Source organism: Leptonychotes weddellii, chromosome 1, assembly GCF_054177405.1.
Source record: "Leptonychotes weddellii isolate Sample4059 chromosome 1, ASM5417740v2, whole genome shotgun sequence".
NCBI classification, from domain to species: domain Eukaryota; kingdom Metazoa; phylum Chordata; class Mammalia; order Carnivora; family Phocidae; genus Leptonychotes; species Leptonychotes weddellii.
The window spans coordinates 84,986,708-85,007,727 of NC_138369.1; the positions used below are offsets into that span (position 1 = coordinate 84,986,708).

At 39.4% G+C, this 21,020-nt stretch overlaps 1 protein-coding gene across 1 annotated transcript in view; it reads right to left on the reverse strand.

Annotated features, from left to right (window-relative positions):
* PCOLCE2 (procollagen C-endopeptidase enhancer 2) overlaps nt 1-21,020 on the reverse strand; it is a 68,519-nt gene that overhangs the window by 6,753 nt on the left and 40,746 nt on the right. Inside the window, exons 3-6 of the mRNA XM_081827436.1 lie at nt 20,594-20,849; nt 16,106-16,230; nt 13,123-13,259; nt 2,155-2,309 (exon numbers count right to left, since the gene is read on the reverse strand). Coding sequence (XP_081683562.1) covers nt 2,155-2,309; nt 13,123-13,259; nt 16,106-16,230; nt 20,594-20,849 — 673 coding nt within the window. The remainder of the gene's footprint in view (nt 1-2,154; nt 2,310-13,122; nt 13,260-16,105; nt 16,231-20,593; nt 20,850-21,020) is intronic.

The window sequence follows — 21,020 nt, forward strand, 5'->3', positions numbered from 1 at the left end:
TTCATCACGAAGCTCTCAAATTTAGACATCCTAACATCCAATGTAGCTGTCTCTCCTTCAAGCTCTTATCTTTTCAGTCTCCTTTGCTAGTATATCCTCCTTTTTAAAAAGTTGGAGTTTCTAGAGATTGAATTCCAGCCCTTCTCCTTTCTCCCCTAACCCCTCCTTAGGTGACCTCATTCTGGATCACGGCGTCAACCAGGTATATGTTGATGATTCTCAAATGTAAATCTCTTGCTGAAATCTCTTCTGGAGGAGGCCATGGATCAAACTGGACTTGACTAGTCCACTTGAGTGTCTCACAGACACCTCAAACCCAACAAGCCACAGCTTAACTAATGACTCTACCCCTAGACCCGGTTCTCTGCTTCGGTGAATGGTCTCATCATCCCCAGAGCTGTGCAAGCCAAGCACCCCCCTGATCTCCCTAGTCCAATTAATCACCAATGAAAGACCTGTCAGTATCTCCCAAGGCCCCTGGCTTGCACTATAGTCATCATTTCTTGACTCTCTCTGTATTTCTGTCATTGCACAGTTCACCTGGACAACCACAAGCGCCTGTGACCTCTTGACCCTACCATCCATTCACCTCACAGTGACCAGAGTGACCTCCACGAAGTGAGAATCTAATCCTGAACTTTGCCTAAATCCATCGACAGTTTCCCCCACACTTAGGATAAAATCCTAATACTCTAAAATACTTAGAAGCATAAGGAGAGAGGTGGTAGGACCTAAAGACGGAGCTAGAAAGAGAGGCTAGTACAACACGTGAAGGGTCTTATACATGGCATGAAGGAGTCTGACTCCCGTGCTGCCCATTCTGGTAGCCACTAGCCACAAGAGGCTTCTTACATTTAATTAAATTAAAATTCAAGTCCTCCGCGTCACTAGCCACATTTCAAGGGTCCCCTAGTGGCTACGGTATTGGATAGCACAAGTGTGGACCATGAATTCAAGTGGGAGACATGGTCTGCTTTGTGTGTGTGGAGCGGGGCGTACCGTGGGGAGGTAAGATAGGGGAGCTCAAGGATGATCTACTACTGCTGTGGACCATGCTTGGGAAAGCAGTGAAGAAGCAGATTTAAGGCAGAAAATAGTGTGATAAAAATGAGTTGAGTTTGATATGTTTTAATTTAAGTGGTTAGCAGTCACAGAACCTTAGGAGATAATTATAAATCGATGTTTGCAATTTCAGAGAAAGTTTAGGACTGAAGATAAAAATCTAGGGAGCCAGTTAATTCACTGGAAAGAATAAGGACATCAGTGTCCCCTGAGAGGAGCTGGAGAAATAAGAAATACTGCTTTAATATTAGGAGGTACATGTCTAGGCCACAAGGTGGCATACTTGTGGAGTGCTCAGAAAAATCAGCCCTTTCTGGAAGTGCCTGCACTCAGGTCAGGCCTACTTTGGGTGCAAGCAGAAAATGGTGGGCAATAAAGCGGGGCTCATTTTCAACCTATCTTGTATCTTAACTTCAGATCCTTCATTCCCACTTTTTTCTAAATTCTCCCAGATTTAGATTTTGAGATCTGATGCCTGAACTCTCAGTGGGTGAAGCTGACAGGATGTAGAGACTCGGCATGGGGCTCCACTCTTGCCTCTCCATTTCTTAGGTCATGCCCCAGACCAGAGTTTCCCAACTGGCTTCTACAACACACTGAATATTTTTGTTTGATTTACCCCAATTTGGGAGAAAAAAAAATGTATTTTGCACAACCCATTTCAGAGCGAAGCAAAACAAAAACAAAACCCAAAACCCTGGCAGATGTGAAAATGGACAAGTATCAAGGCCCTAGAACTTCAATCTAAAATACTACAATTCTATGTAATAAAAAGAAAGCCATAATTTTTATAAGTACAGAAAAGAAAAACTGGGCTTATAATGATCTGTGCCTATATACCAGGGTTCCTAGTATTTTTTAAGTGGTCATAATTTTCTTAGGTGACAAAAATTATTTGCTTATAAACATTTTTTACACCTTATACTTTTCTTTCATTAATGGAGTCGTATTATTCTCTTAGATAAGTTTTCATCTTATTTAACTTATTTTAGTTTCAAGTATTTTTGTTTTAATTTTTTTTTTTTCCTACCTCAAAAGAATTTTTCTTACACTCCTGAAGTTTGTGCACGAACATCAAAACAAAAGACTCACCTGTGGTTACAGGGAATGTGGTGGTAACAGGTGGTGCTGTAGTTGTAGGCAGTTTTTTTGGCCTGAATTTATAGTGACCAATAAACCCATCTGCAGTTAAACTTAAGTCTGATAAAAACTGAATGAGAAGTTCATTTCTCTCAGATACAATTGGCCTAAAAGAAGAAAAACATTAACAAAAATGTTTTTAAGTGGCATCCCTCTGAAATGGAGAATTCTGCTTTCCATTAATTTTTGATAATAGATTGATATGTGTAACCTTAAAAGTTAAAATACTTCAAAAGGCAAAAGTCTCAATCTGCTCACTATTAATGCTACTAGCTAACATTTACTGTGTGTTTGCTCAGTTCACCACTGTGCTTTATGTGAACTCTCGAATTCTACCTTCACGGCAACCCTATTATTATCCCTTTCTTCCCGAAAAGACAAGTGAAGTTCAGAGAGTTCAAGTGATTTGCCCAGGGCCCTAGAGCTAGTATGTAGGGGAGTCAGGATTTGAACCTAGGACCAGGGAGACATCGGGACCAATGTAAACATGGAAGCTGTGGCTGGTTCTTCACGAGCACCTTAGCATTTGGCCTGACGTGGGAACCACACTGCTTCTTTTGACTAAGACTCTGGATTTGAGCTGGCCGGGGAGCTAGGGATGCTGGCCAGAGAGAGTCAGATGGAGAAATCTGATGAACAAATTCCCACACCCTGTGAAGACTCAGCCAGAGGGATCATCTCAGCGGGCTGGTCACCAGGGGATAAGAAAGGCGGGACTTCCATTTCATTTTTAACGAAAGCTCTGATGCATGCCCGAAATGGAAACATTTCTGTTTATAATCTCGGTAGCGGAATGCTGTGAAGGAGAGAGAGAAAGCGATGGCTTTGGTGGTTATGAACAGCATCATGGAGAACTCTAATTTTAAAGCTATTTTAGGGGCTTGCTGGTTAGCTGGCACTAAAGATTTAGTGGTGACAATAACTGAGGCTCAGAAGCACTCGTAAGTCTTAGGGGATAACTATTACATAAAAGAGTTTCATTTGAACTTTTTCTCTTATTATTTAAGCAATGGTTAAAAATACTGTGCGGCTAATTCTATTAAAAGACTAATTCAGGGGCGCCTGGGTGGCTCAGTCGTTAAGCGTCTGCCTTCGGCTCAGGTCATGATCCCAGCGTCCTGGGATAGAACCCCGCATCAGGCTCCCGGCTCAGCGGGAAGCCTGCTTCTCCCTCTCCCCCTCCCCCTGCTTGTGGTCCTGCTCTCGCTATGTCTCTCTCTGTCAAATAAATAAATAAAAAATCTTTAAAAAAAAAAAAAAAGACTAATTCAGAAGTGGAAAAAAAAACTGAACAGGTTATTTAACTGAGTTAATTGGTGGTTTGACTAAACATTATTGAGGCATCTTCTCAGCTGACCCATTTTTTTTTTTTAATTGAGAGAGAGAGAATGATAGAGAGAAAGCATGGGAGGGGGGAGGGTCAGAGGGAGAAGGAGACTCCCTGCGGAGCAGGGAGCCCAATGCGGAACTCGATCCCAGGACTCCAGGATCATGACCTGAGCCAAAGGCAGTCGCTTAACCCAACTGAGCCACCCAGGGGCCCCCAGCCGAACCACATCTTAGGCATCAGTGGGCAGCAAATAATGAGGCAACTCCATTTTTTCCCCACCTATCAGCTACTTTGAGTGAGAATGTTTGTGTGTGTGTTGGTGGGGGAGGTAGATCTGTACTTGACCAGACCAGTTAGAAAACTGCAGGATCTTCTCTGTCCTGAAGTGTATAATCTTCTGAGCCAAGGGATGGGACAAACCTAAATATGAGCTTTGTGACCTACATTTAGCATCCTGGTCACAAAAGTGATGGAGATCATTGAGAATCAAGCCTTTATCAGAAATATTCTGTCTTGCTTTTGAAAACCCATTCCATTAAATAAATACAATGTGCATGAAACACAATACCCCACTACAATTACAAATAAAATACATTAAACTTGTTTAAATGATCAAATTACAAAAAGCACTTATTACAAGCAGCAAAGGACACCCCAAGACCTAATCAGGTCAGCCTTCTGGGCACGATGTTACAATTATAGTGATCATCTAATGCCTTTTCTATGAGCTAATCTTGGGAGCGTTAAATTGGAAATTGAATTTTCTCAAGGAGGAGTATTTTAGTAACAAAGACATATTTTTGTTATGCTGCTACTGAGCTTTAGCATGAATGTGACAGAATCACAGTGCCATAAATGTTCTGAGGGCCATGTGTTGCATCTGCAAATTAATGTTACAAATCACTAGAAAGGCAAGAGGAAATCGAACTTGGATTCATTCCATGCTGGCAGATCCCGGGAAGGGTGGAGGATGCTGTTTGGTCTTACAGAGCTAGCTGTGTTAGCTGTCTCTGCTTTGTCATCCCAGCCTTCCTCTTCTTCAATCCCTACGGCCAGCCAACACCATACCCTGCCAATCTTGTGTCCTGAACATTTCTTGATCCACCTCCTCCCCTCCATCTCTACCATCCTTCCCTACCTCCTCGACTTCACCTGGACCCCCTGCCACAGCGTTCTAACCAGCCTCTCTGCTCATCTTGTCAGGGATGGAGATTCTAAGGCACTGGTCCTGTCATTTCCTGCCTAAGTGCACCCTAAAGTCTCCCGTGTCTGCAGGGTGTGGAACCCTGCTCAGCACTCCTGCCTCCTCTCTCTCTCTCTAGGCCCCAACTCAAGGTTTGGGCTCCAGAATAGCATATTCCATGTACCTCTGTTGATGGAGCTCCTTCTACTTGGAATGAGTCCTCCCTTCCGCCTATGACCAACTGCAACTCTTCTTTCAAGACTAAGCTCCTCCCAAAAACCTCTCCGACCTCACCACTTGTCCCAACTGGACCGAAGGACTCCTTGTCAGAAACCCACCCAGGACATTCCTTTGCCAATTCACCAGCTGCCTTGTTTCACCCCTCCCACTACTTATCTTGGCGTTTTTTATTTATCTTTATATCCCACTACCTAACAGAGTGCCCACCACATGGCTGGGGTTTAATAAATATTTTTGAACTCAATCCAATGGTATTGATATAACTGCACTGAACAAGACACAGGGATGATGAGGTGATCTCACCAACCACAACACTCCTCCTTCTAGTCAGGCTTTTACCCCCCATTTCAAATAGGTTTTCTCATTTTCTGCACTGCCCCATCCCAGAAGTACTCTATGAAAAAATATTCCTCTGGCGAAAGTGTTGGTCGGTAGGCTGGCTGTCAAACTATTCCAGGCAAACTCCTCAGAAGTGAGAGGTGCTCAACAGCTATCAGTGCATCCCCCCGCCTTCACGGAGGCAATCACTACCCTGAGTTTTGTGTTCATCCTTTCCTTTACCGATAGACTTACCAATACCTACGCACCACCAAGCAATATACCGTATAGGTTTGCATACTTTCAAACTTCGTATAAATGCAAGGGTATGGTATGTATTTTTCTGTTATTTTTTTCACACTCAACGTTGTGAGATTCATCCACTGCTTTCCACTGCTGCATTGTTTGAACTAGAACATGATTTAACTGTTCTTTTGTTGATAAGCATTAGGCTTATTTCCTCTGCCCTCCACTACAAACAGTATTGCTAAGAATATTCTTGTATACGTCTTGTGGTGCACATGGGCAAAAGTAACTTTAGTGGGCACACCAGGAGGGGAGGGTACATGCTCCATGCGAGGTCACAGGATATATGCCCATTTTCAACTTTGTTAGATAATGCCAAGCTGATTTCCAAAGTTGCTGTACCAATTTACATTCTTTTCAAAGATTTATTCACTGTGCAGCGTTCTTCTTTTGGGAATGCCTCTTCATGTCTTTTCCCCATTTTTTTCCTACTGAATTGTCTTTTCCTTATTAATTCTTAGAATTTTTTTTTCTTTAAGATTTAATTTATTTATTTGACACAGAGCAAGAGACAGACACAGAGTGAGCACAAGCAGGGGGAGCAGCAGAGGGAGAGGGAGAAGCAGGCTCTTCGCTGAGCAGGGAGCCCGATGTGGGGCTTGATTCCAGGACCCGAAGGCAGATGCCCAACAACTGAGCCACCCAGGCACCTCTAATTCTTAGAATTTTTTTTAAGATTTTACCTTAAGATTTTATTTTAAGATTTTATCTATTTATTTGACAGAGAGAGACAGAGAGAGACACAGGGAGAGGAGGAACACAAGCAGGGGGAGTGGGAGAGGGAGAAGCAGGCTTCCTACTGAGCAGGAAGCCCGATGTGGGGCTCGATCCCAGAACCCTGGGATAATGACCTGAGCCAAAGGCAGACGTTTAACGACTGAGTCACCGAGGCGCCCCCAGAATTTCTTGATATATTCTGGACCCAGGGGTCTTTGTCAAATATGTTACAGATATCAGTTTCTGTTTTGTACCTTCTCTTTTCCCTCTCTCTAAGGTGTATTTTGATGAGCAGAAATTATCATTTAAGTTTCCAATGCATCTGTAGTTGATTTTTGTGTGATACAATTCATTTTTCCCATAAGAATAAAACTTATCCCTGCCTCATTTTTCAGTGGGGCCATTTTTTTTTTTTTTTAACTAGCTGACATGTGGGTCTCTGTGATGTGCCCCATCTGCAGACATGTGTGGATATGTTTCTGGACTCTCTTTGGTGTCTTCATTAGTCTGTTTGTCTATTTCTATTAAAACCTCATTGTCCTAATTACGACAGCTTTCTGATATGGCTCCATCATGTAAGGTAAACCCTCCTGCCAGGTTCTCCTTCAGAACTGCCTAGTGTCATCCCCTTCCCCCAACTCCTTGCAATTCCATGAACATTTTAGAATCAGGCTGTCATGTTTAATGAAAAACCAATTTTGTTATTTTTAAATGACACTAATTCTTCCCATTCATGAGAAAGTATATAGCTCCATTTATTGAGGTCTTTTAAAATACCTTTGAATAAGGTCTTATAATTTTCTCTATTAAGGCCTTATACACAATTATGAGATTCATTTTTGAGTATTTTATATTTTTAGTTGCTATGAAAATAATATCTTTTTAAAAATACAAACTTTTTTTTTTTTTAAGTAGGTTCTATGCCCAGCAAAGAGCCCAATGTGGGGCTTGAACTCACGACCCTGAGATCAAGGCATGAGCTGAGATCAAGAGTTGGATGTCCAACTGACTGAGCCACCCAGGCACCCCCAAAATTGTTTATTCAAGCTTTTTAAGAAAAGATATTCTTGAATAAATTAATGTTTCCAATAAATTAAAATTTAAATCTACAAGTCACACTTTAATCTGGTAACATATACAATTATATTAGTAGATTTTCTAAATTCAAGCCAACCTTGAATTCCTGGATAGAGAGCCTTTTTTATACATTGTTAGATTTGACTTGCTAATATTTTTTCTTTAAGATTTATTTTTCATCACATTCATAAGTAAGATTAGTCTTTAATATTCTCTTTTTGGTTCTGTCCTTACCTTGTTTTGGTGTCAATTTATACTAGCTTTATAAAATCAGCTGTGAAACAATCCCTATTTTTCTCTGGAAGAATCTGTATCCTGTTGGCATCATTTGTTCCTCAAATGTTTGTTAGAATTCATGGAGAAAAACAATCTGGGCCTGATCCCCTCCACCCCACCCCCCTTGATAGGAAGACTTTTAACTACAGATTAAGTTTCTTTAATGATTATTTGGCAATTCTGGGTTTTCTTTTTCCTGGGTCCATTTTTGCTTAAAAAAAAAAAATGTATTTTCCCCAGTTGTTGAATGCACTTGTTTTCGATTTATCCGTTAGATTAAAATTGTTAATTGTTTTTCAAATCTTCTACATCCCAATTTTCCATCCTTCTCCAATCGACAGTTAATCTATGAACTACTCAAAGGGATGTGTTAAGAATCTCCTACTAAGGGCGCCTGGGTGGTTCAGTTGGTTAAGCGACTGCCTTCGGCTCAGGTCATGATCCTGGAGTTCCTGGATCAAGTCCCGCATCGGGCTCCCTGCTCGGCAGGGAGTCTGCTTCTCCCTCTGACCCTCCCCCCTCTCATGTGCTCTCTCTCTCTCATTCTCTCTGTCTCAAATAAATAAATAAAATCTTAAAAAAAAAAAAAGAATCTCCTACTAATTCGTTCTTCTGCTGTTAGAGTATCTAGATTCAATTGGATCTCATTGATAGCATTTTTAAGTTCTGCCAGTTTAGCTTTCATTTTTGCCCTTAGAGACTCAATGTTGCCATTAATCGATTTCTCCATTCTAGCTATCGTCTTCATAACTGTTACCCTGAAGTCCATCTCCGACATCTTAGTTATATCTGTATCCATTTGTAAATCTGTGGCAGAAGTCACAGTCTCTGAGTCTTTCTTATTTTGGGGGTTCCTCCTCCTAGTCATTCTGTTGAGGGGTGGTTGAGGGAATGTACAGAGTCCAAATTATTGACCACAACCCAAGTAAGATGAACCTGTTTTGTAGGGACCTTAGGGTTGTTGGCCTCTTGTTCTCCCAGCCTGTCTTCTCAGGGAGGAGCCTGCCGTGCTGTTACTCAGGCAACCCTGTTTGGGCAGAGTTGCCCTGCCCCCTGTCAAAAACTAATGAAGTACTGGGGGCGCCTGGGTGGCTCAGTCGTTAAGCGTCTGCCTTCAGCTCAGGTCATGATCACAGGGTCCTGGGATCAAGTCCCACATCAGGCTCCCTGCTCTGCGGGAAGCCTGCTTCTCCCTCTGACCCTCTCCCCTCTCATGCTGTTTCTCTCTCGCTCTCTCTCTAATAAATAAATAAATAAAATCTTTAAAAAAAAAAACTAATGAAGTACTGTATGGTGACTAACGTAACATAATAAAATTAAATTAAAAAAAAAAGAATCTCCTACTATAATAGTGGACTTTGCAGATCTAGTAATTTTTATTTATCTATTTCTTGCTTTATATATTTTTCTGTACATATAAGTTTACAATTATTACATCTTCCTGATAAATTGTACCTTTTATCATTACACAGTAACTATTTTTAGTAATGCTTTCTGCCTAAAATCTACTTTTCCGTGATATCAATAAAGCTATGCCAGTTTTCTTTCAATTGGCCTTTGCTTCCAGTATCTTTTTCTATCCTTTTAAGCTCAAATGCTCTGTGTTATTTTTTTTGGAGATATGTCTTATAAACAGCATATATTGGATTTGTTTTATTATCCAGTCTAATATGCTTTGTCTTCTCACTAATGATTTGATCCATTTGCATTTATATTGATTACACATAGATCTAGATATAATTCTACCATCTTATTTTGTGCTTTTTTTGTCTTTCCTTTTAAAATGTTTGTCCTTGGGGCGCCTGGGTGGCTCAGTCGTTAAGCCTCTGCCTTCGGCTCAGGTCATGATCTCAGGGTCCTGGGATCGAGCCCCATATCGGGCTCCCTGCTCGGCGGGAGGCCTGCTTCTCCCTCTCCACTCCCCCTGCTTGTGTTCCCTCTCTCGCTGTATCTCTCTCTGTCAAATAAATAAAAATCTTAAAAAAAAATAAAAATAAAAATAAAATGTTTGTCCTTTTCTCTTTTCTTGCCTTCCTTTGGAATGAACTTTTTTCTCATTTCATGTTTTCTCTCCACTGTTTTGGAAGTTAAAGACTCTAATGGTTGCCCTAAATTTAACATCCACATTTACTTTAGCATATTACACAGCTTAATATCTTCACCCTATTCCTCAACAACACAGGAGCCTGCAAGTCCTTCAGCTCTTAGGACCAGGATCTTCGCTCAGTGTTTCCTCCTGTAGTTCAGTTCTTTATTCAGTGACTGCTACCTTTCTGCCTGAAGTACAGAATATGAAGTTTCTTTAGTTAGGGTCTATTGGTAGAAAACTCTCTCAGCTCTTGTTTAACTGAAAAGGTCTTTTAATTCTTTTATTCACAAACAAGAGATTTTCCTGAGTAAATAATTCTAAAATACGTGCAGGAATGGGTATATTAATATACCCCCCAAAAGTTTGTATTTTTAAAAAGATATTATTTTCATAGCAACTAAAAATATAAAATACTCAAAAATAAATCTCATAATTGTGTATAAGGCCTTAATAGAGAAAATTATAAGACCTCATTCAAAGGTATTTTAAAAGACCTCAATAAATGGAGCTATATACTTTCTCATGAATGGGAAGAATTAGTGTCATTTAAAAATAACAAAATTGGTTTTTCATTAAACATGACAGTCTGATTCTAAAATGTTTTGCTTAGGATTTATTGAGTTCTTGAATTTAATAATTGGTATCTGTCATTTATATTGGAAAAACTCAGCTGTTATTTCTTCAAACATTAAATTTCCTACATTCTCTATTTTTTTCTTATGGAACTCCAATTAAATGTATATTAGATCCTTGCACTCTAGCCTCTATGGCTCTTACCCTCTTTTTTATATTTTTCATGTATTGTCTTTTTACGTTATATTCCACGTAATTACTTCACAACTCTTTCCCAGTTCCCTAATCCTCTTTGGAGCTATGTCTTATCAGCTATTTAACACATGTATTCAGTTTCTTGTTTAAATTATCATATGACTCATAACTGACTGAGCCACCCAGGCGTCCCAGAAACTTTAAATTCTTGACTACAGTTTTTTTGTACAGTCAGGTAGTATAAATTCTAACCTCAAACTCACATGTGGACTGGTTTTTAGTTAGGAATTCTCATGAGAGACTACCTTTTCTTCCCTTTACCAAACAGCCAATTTCCTTACTATGTCCCTTGGGGAGGAGGAGAATGAGTTCAGTCACATTGGTGTCACTTTCTATGGGTGCCTTCTTTATGTTCTGGTCTTTGATCCAGTCTCGTCCCTTGCCTGGACCCTGAGCTCTGTCTCCTATCTCTAAGCCTGGTCTGTTGCAAATGAAGTTCTAGGTTACTAAGAACTGGCACATGTCCTGAAGGAAGCTGCCACCTGCAAGTACTTATTTATCCTTGTGGATTTGGGATTCTCAACATTTTTGACCTCTGATGAGCTGTCTTATTTTTTGCCAACTGAGCAATGTTTAAAAAATTTTTTTTAACTTAGGAACACTGTTTGGTGTTTATCCCTGTACGATTTTAAAGGCTATCTACTTTTCCATATTGCTAGGAAATGAAACTTGAAAAAAATTTTAAAAATATTTGAATATAAAGAGGAGAGACATGGCAGAAAAAGCTACAGCAGGATAGAGTCAAGAAAGGGTTCCTTTTTTTTCTTCTTCATTCAGGAAAACTTAAATTTATAGGTTATGGGAAAGAAAGAAAAAAGGAAGCAGAGGTAAAAGATGGAGACGATGGAGAAAAAGAAGAGGACTATTGGATAGAGGGAAGTTTCAAGCGAGAAAAGGAGGAGGTCAGAAGAAGGACATAGATGAAAAGATTGGCTTTGAATAGAGGAGGGTGTGGTAGGCTGAAGAGTGACCCCCCCAAGATGTCCACATTCCAATCCTTGGAGCTGGTCAATATGCTACCTTATGTGCAAAGGGACTGCGCAGGTGTGATCAAGTTAAGGGTCTTGAGAAGGGGACAGTATCCTGGATTGTCTAGGTGGGCCCTAAATGTAACCACAGGTGTCCTTAGAAGACAGAGGTTTGACTCCAGAAGAGGAGAGGTAATACGAGCACAGAAGCAGAGACAGGAGGGATGTGCTTTGCAGATGGAGGAGGGAACCACAGCCAAAACATGCAGCAGCTTCTTAGAAGCTGCAATAGGCATGAAAACAGATTCTCCCCTCAGAGCTTCCAGAAGGAAACAGCCCTGCTGACAGCTTGACTTTAGCCCAGTGAAAGTGAGTTCAGACTTCTGACCTCCAGAAGTGTAAGAGAATAAATGTGTTGTTTTAAACCACTTGGTTTTGTGGTAATTTGTTACAGCAGCAGCAGGAAAAGAATACAGAAGGAACACCTTCGCTGACAACTTAGAAATGGGCCTTTCTCTAACACATTCAGCTGGAGAGTCAAATTTGGGTTTAGTAATGTTTGAATTTTAACCAACTTGTATGTCTTAAAAATTTTTAATATTATCAAACAATCCAAATGAATTTAAATTGAAAAATACCTTGCTTTACCTCAAATGCATCTACGGGAATCATAGATACGCATGTAAAATCAAGGGATGCACATAATCTAATTATGTTTAAGCAACAGAGTAGAGAGGGTATTTAAATTGGCATAATGGTGAGTTGGACAGCAAGCTGTAGAAATTTCCTTTTTTTTTAAAGATTTTTTTTTTAAATAATCTCTACACCCAACATGGAGCTCAAAGTTAAAACCCTGAGGTCAAGAGTTGCAAGCTCCACCCACTAAGCAAGCCAGATGCCCCACGCTGTAGTAATTTCCCTAGTGTTGTATGTGAAGGCGTGAAATATCCTGCCCCAAAATACAGTCTTGCATTGCACCAGTACAGAATAGAGGAATTCAGCAACTTGCCCAACGTCACATAGCTAGTGAGTGGCAGAGCTCTTAGCTCCATAAATGTTTGTCGATAAATACACGGTGCCTTTCAGGCTCACCGAGCACAAGTTTGAGCAACAATGTGAGGAAAGGCACAAAGCCCCAAAAGGTCCAGGACAGGTCTCTGATCAGGTAAAATCATCTGGGTCTGTCATGAGTGTCCAGGTTTCCTTGTCTGGATCTCCAAATTTTAGCCCCTGCTTTTTTCTCAGAACTTCCCCCTTTCCACTCTGATGCTTGAGCTCACCTTTGTAAGGCAGTGACGTATCCAGGTATCTGGCTAGCATCTGACTCTGGGGCATCACGAACTCTGCTTCTGTTATCTGTTTGCCTGTCAAGGTCTTGCTACAGACTCATTAATGTCACCTCACTCTCTGGGTTGGCGACTCTTTGTGCTAGTGCTCTATGGGACTCTACTGCCATGGAACCCAAGGATTTGTGAAGAAAACAACAACAGCATAGAATCTTCCAGAAAATAAAATGTAACTGGGCAATTGAATAAAAAAGAAGTTTAGAGCCACTAAAACATTAGGGAAATAAAACAGCACTACTTACGCAGGTGGACTATCGCCACAATACTTGCCGATTCTTTTAGCGTCATTGACTTCTCCACCATTGAACACAGCCACAAAATCGTATCGGCAATAGTTATCACGCTCAACATCAAACTTCTCAAATTTTAATTCTATAAGCTTTAGAGAAAGCACAACATTAGAAACATCAAGATAGCCCTGAGGAATAAGCTCATACGGGAATCTTCCTCTCCCCAGATCTGTAGGATTTTCCTTAGTAAAGAATGCATTCATTCTGTCTGAATTGTTTCTTGTTGTTTTCATATTTCTTCTGTAGTTAACAAAACTGTGGTATTCTTTATTTTTAATAATTTCAAAAGACTATCCTTAGTTAAGAACTTAAATTTAAGAGATCTGTTCACCTACAGTTACAAATGTATGGGAACACCATATAACCCTAACAACCTACCTTAAGACCATAATTGGATACGTGTTGGAGTGGGAAGCAGAGGTATATACCAACTTCATTCTTCTTCTCTGAGATGTGTTGAGGTGTGGTGTATGTGTTACGTGCTTGGGTAGGTGAGGTGGTGGATAGAGTTGTTCCTCTTTCGAGGGAAGGAGAATGACATTCTTATCACATGTAAGCAGGCAAATTCTTTAGGACCAGAGATTCAGGAAGTGGGGACTGACTGCGAGTCGTCTTAAAGTATGTTTGAAAAGTGTGCCTACTGAGTTGAGGACAGCCTATTTGGTGATGTGGTTGATTTCTGAAGAGGCTGCATGAAAGCACTGATAAACAAAGTCAGTGTTAGATTTCTTAAGTATTTCTTTATTTTTTTGCACTAGTACCAATAATAGTGTCCTAAGTTATTCAAGTTAATAGGAAGTTTTGGTTTAATAGGCAATCATTCCCCTCACAAGCAGATTTTTCCAGAGCACCTCCAATGTGTGAATCAAAGGAAATCACGCTGGGTTCATATATACCCATGGACCCAGAGAGCTGGTCCCTACTTTTGCTGGGCAGCAGGTGGGCAGGCAAGGCAACCCTCCCTGCTGCTTAGGGAAGATAATGGGCATTAATTCCTGTTAGAACAGGCCCTAGTTATTAGCTAAAGAAGACTGTGATCACACACAGTAATTGGATGAAGATGGTAACAGCAACAGCATCACAGAGGGACCAAAGATAAATTTTGGCTTGAACATAATTGCCACATATCTATGTAGTTACCCACCTTTAAAAAGTCAGCACCAGTTATGGGTGAATAACAGCTTATTCATATTTAGCACTGCTTTAAATTATATTGAAATAGTTCCTCTTTGGGTTCAATAACTGCTCACCATTTAATAATAAAATGCTTTCCAGATTATTAAAAATTGGCTGAACTTTCTCTACTTAGAAATTAGTCACATAACAACTTTTGGAGAGAAGATTAAAAAATAAGTAAATAAATAGGAGAATAAAGGGAAAAGCTATGATTAAAAAAATGAAGGTAAGTTGTTAGCAGAAGAAAATGCTCATAGATTTGCATAGAAATTACTTAGGACTTAATCTTCCCATTATATTCTTCTTCTTTGACAGTGCTTCCAGTGATTTCATTACAACAATGACTAAAAACTACTTGGCTGAAGCCAAAAATCACATTAGGAAAATGTGTTTAAGTTTAAATAATCAAAGAGATGAACACTGGAAAAAAGATGCTGAATTGTAATCTGCAAGGATAATTAAGCTGAAATTATTTGGGCTAATTAATATATTTTCCAAATGTCACAGAGAGACAAATGACCAGTACAATCTCAAGAATTATATAATGGCTTAAATGCTGTTATTTTAAACTATTAAAAATTCAATAAATGTGTAGAATCTTTCATCATTAAGTAAATGACCATATTTTTATTCTTAAAAATAAAACTGGGTTTGGGGATTATGATCAAAGTGTGTGTGTGCGTGTGTGTGTGTGTTCAAATCACTAACTTGAATGGTGTATTTGCTTGAATAATTTTCCATTTAAAAATCAATATATGGCAAACAGTATTTGTGTAAGTGATACAAAAGATCAGTTCAGAAAAATTTTTTAAAGATTTATTTATTTTAGAGAGAGTGTGTGCACACACGAGTCGGGGGAAGGGGCAGAGAGACAGAAGCAGACTCCCTGCTGAGTGGGGAGTCTGACACCTCGATCCCAGGACCCTGAGATCATGACCTGAGCCAAAATCAAGAGTGGGTCGCTTCACCAACTGAGCCACCCAGGTGTCCTAGAAAAGTTTTTTTTTAAACAGTATCATAATGCTCACACTCTAATGTTTGAGTACAGTCTGTAGTGTTTGTAACAATAATAATTTTTTAAAAGTTATTTTCCAAAGTCCACAAAGTAGGCATGGTCTATTCCCATGCTACGTTTTGTCCTGCAATTCATATCTGAAAGTGGTTCCCAGAAATGGTAAAATTTCACATAACCACAAACTAATAAGCACTGGAAAATCAGACCCTCTCTGTTGATTGTTTTACAGCAATGAATAAAGTTATTTGTGGGGAACCTGCACAAATTTTATGTTAAACAATAACCAAAAAAATACCCACAGAGCAGATTAGTTTTCAGACTCGTTCTCTGAGGGGAAGATGTGGTGTGCTTGCATCAACTTTGTCCAGGTGAAGCTGTCACAGTGCATTTGCCACGTGAACAAATGGTAACCTAAAACCTACATATACTTGGGGATTCCAATCGTCCCACACTCGGTCACTGCTGTTTATAACATCTTCTACGGGGTTCAACAATCTCACAGGGATTTGTTTACTATTTGTACTGAAATTTGAAAATTGTATTTATATACTAGGAAATTAAATGCAGGACTTTTGCAAGTCAAATAGTGCAAAAGTAATTTCAATCTGGGTCTTTGTTTGAAGAGATACGTGTGTCCAGCAGGCCTTCCTCATCCTGCATGCTATGCTCTTGAGAGACGGGCCCCTCGCACCATCTAGGCAATTCACACATGCATGCCTTCTTCATGTTTTTAGGGAATCTTACCTGATTCTTTGGGGCTACAATGTGCCACACACAAGTGACTCCTGCAGGGTAATCTCGGTCTGGCCAGTTGGGGGTTTTAAAAGAGCCAGAAGGTCTTTCAAGGCGTCCTCCACAATACTGATCTCCTGAAGTTTTTAAGTATGGAAAAAAAATCCAAGTTTATATCCTGCTACAGGTTATGGCAATGCTACCATAAGCAGACTGGGCATTTGGAATATTGGTAATAATACAGTCAATAAAGGCAATGGCAGAAGCTCCTAAAATTTTTTCTTAAAATACGGTTACACAGCCTCTTACACTCCCCCACCCGCCACACACACTGAAGATCTCTATTACTTAACATATCATCACATCAGCACAAGAGAGCATAGGAGTGGAGTCAGGGCTGTAGCTTCTTTTCTTTCTTTCTTTCCTTTGGTCAAGTAAAGACAAAACATTTGGGCATGAACGCATTCAGAAATCATGCTGGCTCAACAAATTACATAGATTTTAAAGAACCCTCAAGGCAGAGGTATTTATTAATAGCATTAAAATGCATGCCCACGGACAAAATTTGAATTAGTTGGCAGAGAAAAATCTCATTACCAGAAAACTCTATATGCTACACATCTTTAATAATTTTTAAGCATAATTTTTGTCTGTAAAAACAGTGTTTATAAATTTTCAGCAATACTAGAAGAGCATCAAGAAGAAAAAGAAAATTACCCCAAATTCAACCACCTAAAACTAACCACAACTAATATTTGAGAAACATCATTTCAGACATTCCATGCATATGTACTGATAGGTCAACAGGAGTAATTTTAGAACGGTATTTTAATACAAAGTTCTAAATTTAATTTTATTTGAATTTAACTAACAGAAAAACTGAATTGAAACTAAGGGAACTAATATACTTCAAATTAAATATTTCTTTGACACAGAAGATAATCATTCTTAAAAGGCATCTCTAAGAAAACACATTATAAAAATTGAGGTTGGATAATTTCTGAAACTTTATTCACGGAAAATTTCAAGCAGATACAAAGTAAATAGAATAATAGAATGAGCTTCTATGCATCCAACAATTAATTTCAACAATTTTATCATCATTCTACTGTTCTTTTTATTAATACCACTATCCAATCCCTACCACCTGCTTCATTATTATTATTATTATTTTACAGATTTCAAAGGTAAATTCATTCACTGTGAAATGCACAAACCTTAGCTGTACTAATTTGAAAAATTAATCCCCTTATGTAAGCCACACTCCTGTGACCATACAGAATCCATTTCCCACCAAACTCCTGTACCCCTTCCCAGTCAGTCTGCCAACTCTCCACACCACTTTTCTGAAAAATTTCACCTTAGATTAGTTTTATTCTATACCTTCATATACATGGAATCATGTATTGTGGACTCTTCTGCGTCTGGCTTCCCTTGCTTGTTAGCACAATGTCTGAGATGCATTCATACTGCGTGCAGGTTGGTAGTTTGTTCTTTTACTCTGCTGTGTGATTCTGGTGTGTGGAAACACAATGTGTCTACCTCTTCCTCTGTTGGATGTTTCTGGTTTGGACTATTGTAAATGAAGCTGCTGTGAACTGTTTTGTACAAATCTCTTTGTGGACAAGCATTTTCATTTTTCTTGCACAAATACCCAGAAAAGCAATTCCTGGGCCGAGAATGGATGTAGATGTTTAACTTCAGAAGAAACTACGAAAGATTTTCCTCTCGAGGCTGTAGAATTTTATACCTCTCCAGGTACAAGCACTTTGGTCATAGCACATCCTTGCCACCATTTGATGATGTCAGTTGGTTTAGCCAATCTGGTGGGTTTGTAACGGTATCCCAATGTGGTTTTAGTTTGCATTACCTTGTTAACAAAGGATACTGAGCAGTTTTTCATGTACTTATTAATCATTCATGTAACTTCCTTTGTGAAGTGTCTGTTCAAGTGTTTGCCCATGTTCATATTTATTGGGATCTTTATTAACTTTAATAATGTGTGCATGGTACATATTTTTCCATCTTTTTACATTAAACCTAGTTTGTATTTCAAGTGCTTTCTTGTGGACAATGTATAGTTAGGCCTTGCTTTGTAAACTGTTCTAATAATCTCTGTTTTCTAACTGGAGTATTTAATCCTTGGCAATCAATGTATTTATTGATATGCTTGGGTTTGGTGCGCCATTGGCTACTTTGCTCTATTTGTCTCACCTTTCTCTTGTTTCATCTGTTTTTCCTTTCCTGCCTTCTTTGGGTTAGTTGAAAAATTTTAGTATTCTGTTTTAACCTTTTGGCTTTTAGCTATAACTCTTGCATTTTTAATGGGTACTCTAGGGATTACAATGTGCATCTTTAATTTATCACAATCTGCTTAGAGTTAATATTGTATTTCTTCACGTATTGTGTGTGTATGTGTGTGTGTGTGTGTATGCAACAGTAAAGTTCCGTTTACCTCTCCTTAACTTCTACCTTTGTTCTATTATTGTCATATATATTCTACCATACATTCCATATTCCACAATACAGTGTTACAGGGGTTTTTTTTTTGTCCTGTTTTGAACAGATACATGTAAAGAAATTAAGAACATGAAATAATATATAGTCTTTTATATTTACCATTTCCAGTGGCCTCCAACCCTTCCATTACGTTCGTGTTACCCTGTGGGGCCATTTCCCTTCAACTTGAGGAACTTCCTTTAATATTTCTCGGGATGCAAGAAATGTCTTTCATTCACTTTCATTTCTGAAGACTGGCTATAGAATTCTGGGTTGATAGTTTTACTCCAGCACTTTAAGAATGCTGTTCTACTGCCTTCTGGCCTCCACTGTTTCTAATTAAAAGAAAGCCATCCTTCACACCATTGTTCCCTTGTATGTGACTTGATTTTCATCTCATTGATTTTAAGATTTTCTCTTTATATTTAGATTTCTGTAATTTTGATGTTCCTCAGTGTGGCTTTATTTTTATTTATCCTGGTTGGGGTTTGTTCATCTTCTTGGCTCTATAAATTAATGTTCTTCATTGAATCTGGGTAGCTTCAAGCCATTATTTCTTCAGACATTTTTCCTGCACTACTCTCCCTCTCTTGTGGGATACAAATTACACTCGTTAGACCACTTGATACACTCGTTAGACCACCTCTTGGGCTCTTTTCCTTTCATCTTTTTCCTCCTGGTTCTTCAGATTGGCTCATTTCTATTCGGATCCACTGACTCTTCTGCCATCTCCAATCTGCTTGTAAGCCCACCAGGTATATTTTTAAATTTCAGATTCTGTATTTTTCAGTTCTAGAATTACTCTTTTATTCTTTTTTTATAGTTTATAGTTTTATAGTTCTGTTTCTCTTCTGAAATTCTCAACCTGTTTACTTACTATACATCTATTTCTCTTTAAGTCCTTAGACAGTTACAATAGTTGCTTTAAGTGCTTGTCTGCTAACTGCCACATCTGAGTTATCTTGGGATCAGTTTTTATTGACTTTTTTTCTTGAATACAGACACACTTTTCTGGCTTTATCACATGACGATACTGGATATTATGAATGACACATTACAGAGACTCTAGATTCTGTTGTGTTCCATAGAAAAAGGATTTGTGTTCTAGCAGGCATTTCACTTGCCTAGACTCAGTCAAGCTCAAAGTCATCTCCCTGGCCGTGGGCAGCAGCTGTAATCTCTGTTCACTTTCATCTTTTCAGCTGCTGCTTTTGTGCCAGGCCAACTAGACTCTCCTCTGCATACGTAGAGTTTGGCTGTCAACCAAAGATCTAGGTGGCTTTTATCTGTATATTTTGTGCCTCAATTCCTCTGTAGCTCCCAGCCAGCATTTCCTCCCAAATGTCTGGCTGCTCTGCCAGCCCCAGATCCTGTCCTCTGACATCTCAAACCAAAATGCTGCACAACAGCTCGAAGCAAGAGCAGATTAGGAAATGCCCGCAAGCAAAAGTCTCCAAATTTAACAGATCTGGCCCACTGCAGTTATCTCTTCAGGGGAGCGGTTTCTACCCACGGGTACTCATATGTACCAACATGAAAACACTCCAACACATAGTTTTAAGTGAAAAAAAAAAAAAAGTTGTGAAACAATGTGAATGTATGATCCCACTTAGATTTTTAAAAAGCTACTGAAGTATATACATACGAGTGTAGATAGAAAGGTATGGGAACCACCAGCCATGGCTCTTTCTAAGACGGGACTATAATGGAGTGAAGGGGTATGTGTATATGTGTATGTAAGCTTCGCATTTTTACTCCAGGAATTTCTATATTTGAATTTTGGTAAGAATCACATGGCTTTAAAAAAAGAGAGACTTTTTGGAATGGTCTCTTGGTAGTTAGGTGGCATTTATTAGCTCCGTTTGAGGAGAACTGCTCTGCAACTTTAGGTTAAAGGAGTAAACACATACAAAGTGCCTGGGATAGAGCCTAACACACCGGAGGCATCCAATAACCGTGAGCCTGATTACTGCTGTGACTGCCATTATGTGGAAACGGTACCTCTTTCATTTGGTTCAGCAGCAGAGAACATGGCCATGAAGCCATTCCCAGCTGTGTTGGCATCGGAAATCATCTGCACCATCATCTTGTTACCACTGGACACAAGGGCTCCAGGCCGGAACGTGCCACAGAAGCGCCCGATACGCTGGCCATTGGTGTGACCACTGTACACATCCACAAAGTCGTAACGGCACAGATTGTCACTCTCGAGGTCTATGAATCGGAAATTCAGAACCACCACTTTGCCCTCGGGAACCTGGAGAGAAAAGCACCAATTGGAAAACCATGTCATGAAAACAGTATCTGAAGTCTTCCCATCGAGCCAATTACTGAAGTGAGCAGATAAAAAGTGTAATACCCAAGATGATGCTTTTCTTCCCTTAAATCTGAACTCAGGAAAGGTTTTCTACCATAATGAATTCCTAAT